Genomic DNA, 4,509 nt, shown 5'->3' with positions numbered 1-4,509 from the left:
TATCAGCAATTACGAATCGCTATTTTGGCGAATTAAGGTGGCTCGCTGGTTTGTCACCTTATGATATAAAAAAGCTATTTTCTTACTTTAATATTTTTCATGACAAAAAGGGTCTATATTAGATTAATGATATCCATTGCTCATGCTTTTAGCGATTCGTATCCTTTGAAGTATCGCAATCTGTCCTGAATGGGTCCAAAAGAGCGGAACACGTGCCTTTTTATTGTGACACTTTAAGACACGTTGGTGCTTTCTCATTGAGACACTAGACGAGTATTGTAAGACACCATATATATTATCAAGCTAGTAAACAATAAATATAAAAGAAATGGGTATATAATATATATATATATGCAGGTCCAGGGGTCGAATCCAGCCATGTACCAATGTGTTTTTCGATTTCCGATTTACATATGTACATTTATTCGACGTTCTTACGGTGAAGGTAGACATCGTGATGCTGCACATATCTGAGAAGTAATTCAAAGATATGTGTGAAGTCAACCCGCACTTGGCCAGTGTCGTTGACTATGGCCTAATCACCTTTAACTTATTGTAGGCTCTGAGCCCCTCGGTGGGGACGTATAGTGAGCTGATGATGATATATCATTTTCTACTACCTGTAATTTATAATTTAACTAGGTATATTTAAAACTTTTTCTAATGAAAAAAGTTTTTATTTTAAAATAAAGGTTATATAAACTTTGTTACCGGAACGACAATACCGGCTCGATTTGTTCAGTGTTTTTACAAACTTTTTTCCTTGAATGGAGTAATTTTAAGTTAGGAAATTTAACAAAATAATATCGTTACCTTTCATATAATAAAAATGTTAGTAATGTAAAGAAAATGCGACACTGTGCCGGTGTACTGGCACAACACTAGCCTTATTAAAATGTCGACGTTTATGTCCCCTCACTATTTATCCTGACACTGGACTTTGTAACGAAAGCACGTCATTCGCGTCAAAGGATTCAGAATATCAGTGTCTAAAAGTAGCTAGATTTCTTACGTAGAAAATTGGCATTTTAAGGTTTACACTTTAAACATTTTTACAAAATATTGTTATCTCTCTTTTTTCAACGATGAATGAAAGAGATGATGATACTGACAAATGGTAATCCATTATATTCTAAAGCTTTCGTATTTTAAAATCTTAAAATTAATAAAAACAGACTTAAATGCTTTAGTTTTACACAATATCTGGCTAGTTTTGGTGATAAAAAGTGAGTTCAAACATCAAAGATATAAAGTCCGACAACTACATAATCCGCTTTGAACTCCACAAAGATATATACAGTAAACTTAAACGTTGTACTTCAATAGAACCTCATTGAAACTGTCTATAACAAATAACGTAAAGTTTAAAACTAACTGTGAGTTTCTGAAATTAAATGCCTCGTTAATTATGATAATATATTGACATCCCTTTTAGTCTCTTTGAGAAAAACAGAGACAACAATATTAAAGAAGTTTCACAGAAGTATTATACGATTATAGAACTATAAGCTGTTGCCCGTGACTCTGTCCGCGCGTAATTAACAAAACATAATTAGTAGCCTATGCTTTCTTCCAGACTATGTTCTAAATGTATGCCTAATTTCATCGAGATCTGTTCAGCCGTTCTTTAGAAAACTTCAAACAAACATCCATCCATCTAAACATTCGCATTTATAATATTAGTAAGATTATGAAGTAGCTTAACTTAATTCCACATATATAAATTAATATGATGTAGAGTTGTATTTCAGAGTGAAGATAACTTGGCAAAGTTATGCTAAGTTAAATTAACTTAGCCCGACTTGGCGCTACTTGAAGCTTGTTACATGTTTCTTATTTACTAATCGATATCAAATAGTTTAATGTTAGATACAATATGGCTTTAATATACAATTACTTTGAACAATATCATTGTATACATAATGTAAAATCTTATATATAAAATTCTCGTGTCACTCCTCCGATACGGCTTGACCGATTCTCATGAAATTTTGTGAGCATATTCTGTATGTCTAAGAATCGGCCAACATCTATTTTTAATCCCGCGCGGACGGAGTCACTGGCGACAGCTAGTTTGTTTAGGCTTATAGCTAAGTCCTAAATAAAGGTAACTTTAGATTCGCATATCTTTATTACTAAAAAACATAAAGTAGATTGATTTTTACATTGATTTTACGATATTTTACGACATTTTACCAAATTTATGAAATAAAAACTTTGAAATATATCTTAGACTCAAAATATAAAAATAGTTCTGTTCATTGTTTTATTATACAAACTAGCTGTCTCTCGTGTTCTTCCAGATGTTCTACATCTATGACAAATTTTAGCGAGATCCATGCAATCGTTCTGGAGGTACCTTCTAATAGATATCCATCCATCTAAACATTGGCTTTTAATATTAGTAAGATTATAAAAGCTTAATGATTCTAATATTTATCAAAAATTTCTCTTCTTTTTAAGTAGGCGACTTGAAAAAATCTTTTTTTTTGTACCATTTGAAATATTAAAGGTCGAGGGATGATATTAAAATTCCTGTGACTTCGTCGGATTACAATCGGGAACATCTTGATTCTCTGTTGAAATTGCTCCGACAATCTGGGTCAGATGTTAACGATTACATTCATTTAAAACAAGCCTTTTCATGCCTTGAAGTATTGTCAAGTTTCTAACTAAAATAAAAAAGGGGGAAAAGGATCAGTAATATTAAACTTTCACATCTTTTCAATAATTTAATTTTAATTAAAATCTTATTCTTATAACCAAATATTAAAAAAAAACATCAACAGCCTAATGGTTAAGGGTACGGATTTCCGTTCACGAGGTCGGGAGTTCGAATCCCGGCATTCGACTATTATCGTAAATTGTAGAGCTTAGTTGGAATGGTATAAGAAACATTAGCAAATTAACAAAAATCTGTTGATATTAAAAAAATACTCTTGTCAGACTAAGGGACGGACAACAAAGTGATTCTATAAGGGTTCCGTTTTTTTCCTTACGATATACGGAACCCTAAAAATTAGAAACTAGTCTTCTATTCAATGTATTAATAAACTAGCTGTCGGCCGCGATTCCGTCCGCGCGGGAATAAAAAATAAATAGCAGTCGATTCTCAGATCTACTATATTAAATGTCAAGAAAATCGTTCAAAACGTTTCGGAGAAGTATGACAACTAACATTGTGACACGAGAATTTAATATATAAGATTTTATTAATTACTTATTGCAAACGACTGATTGAACTGAAACATTTGATTAGCAAAATAAATATATTAGTATAATATTTAAACTGTTCTTTTAAATCATATAAAAATCTAAAAGGAATAAGGTAACATATATAAGTAAATGTTTGTATGTAGGTATGTATGTAGAGCAAACTTTACCTCAGTATTGAAGTGGAAAATCGTTTCGAGAGCTCTCTATCGGTGGAACTTTGTAATTTCGCCGCACAACTTGGTGCCCCTTTAAATTCATTTTACGTGGTAAAGCGAAGCTAAATTAATTTAAGTCCCTCACAAAGTCCGCCACAGATTAAATATAGAGAAAATTTAATTAAGAAGACTTAAGGAAATGGCGGAGCTCGAGGCCCACTTGAACATAACCTTACGTTAGTTCTACAAGGAATGGATTGTCTTACATTTACGAGTATTTAGGTCAGTATATAAAGCGAAGAACGTCAATAACCTAATGGTTAAGGTTACGGATTTCCGATCACGAGGTCGGGTGTTCGAATCCCGCCATTCGACTATTGTCGTAAACCATATCCTAGCACAAGCATAGAGCTTAGTTGAAATGGTTAAAGAAACATTAGTAAATTTACAAAAAAAAATAAGGATAAAATTGTCAAAATCAACGTATAGATTTTACACATATTAAATAACAATCCAATTATATTAAAATGAAAGATGTAGAATGTATTTACAATTTTCTTCTCCATTATTTAACAATTTCTTTTGTTCTAGGATAAAGGAAGTATGAAAATGAGTGCGTATTGTAAGTCGTGACGTCAGAATAATCGCTGTGGACCTCAGCTACACGTCGCTCACTGATACAAGATGGCCGACCCTGACGCCTTCGATGACGAGGTAAACCTTTCCTCTATTTTATAATAATTTAAACTATAATATTATGCCTTAAAATATCTAATACTAGGCTCAATATTTAAGCTATAAAAATTTAAGTACGGTTTTGTAATATCCGTATGGATGGATGTTTGTTTGAAGATATCTCCAGAACGGCTGCATGGATCACGCTGAAATTAGGCATAGATGTAAAACATAATCTGGAAGAATATATAGGCTACTTATTAAGTTTTTTTCTAAATCCGTGCGGAAGGAATCGCGGGCAACAGCTAGTAGGAAAATAAAACTATGCTCATAATTAATAGAATGATAAAAATCTAATTGCCTCGTATAGTACAAGATAGCTTGTATAATAGAATTAATTGGTTTGCGTTGGTCAACTAAGTTCGTTAAGCGGCCGGAAGAGGGCGCCGTGTTTGTAACTTAA

The 4,509-nt window shown here is 32.5% G+C and overlaps 1 protein-coding gene across 1 annotated transcript in view; it reads left to right on the top strand.

Moving 5' to 3' along the window:
- The first annotated feature begins 3,983 nt into the window (after positions 1–3,983).
- Dpp10 (Dipeptidyl peptidase 10) overlaps positions 3,984–4,509 on the top strand; it is a 29,121-nt gene continuing 28,595 nt past the window's right edge. Inside the window, exon 1 of the mRNA XM_013306610.1 lies at positions 3,984–4,085. Coding sequence (XP_013162064.1) covers positions 4,056–4,085 — 30 coding nt within the window. The 5' untranslated portion in view covers positions 3,984–4,055. The remainder of the gene's footprint in view (positions 4,086–4,509) is intronic.

This window comes from Papilio xuthus, unplaced genomic scaffold (assembly GCF_000836235.2).
Source record: "Papilio xuthus unplaced genomic scaffold, Pxut_1.1 DF829758.1, whole genome shotgun sequence".
NCBI classification, from domain to species: Eukaryota; Metazoa; Arthropoda; class Insecta; order Lepidoptera; family Papilionidae; genus Papilio; species Papilio xuthus.
The sequence above is the reverse complement of the archived record's forward strand: the minus strand, read 5'-3'. Positions and strand labels throughout refer to the sequence as shown.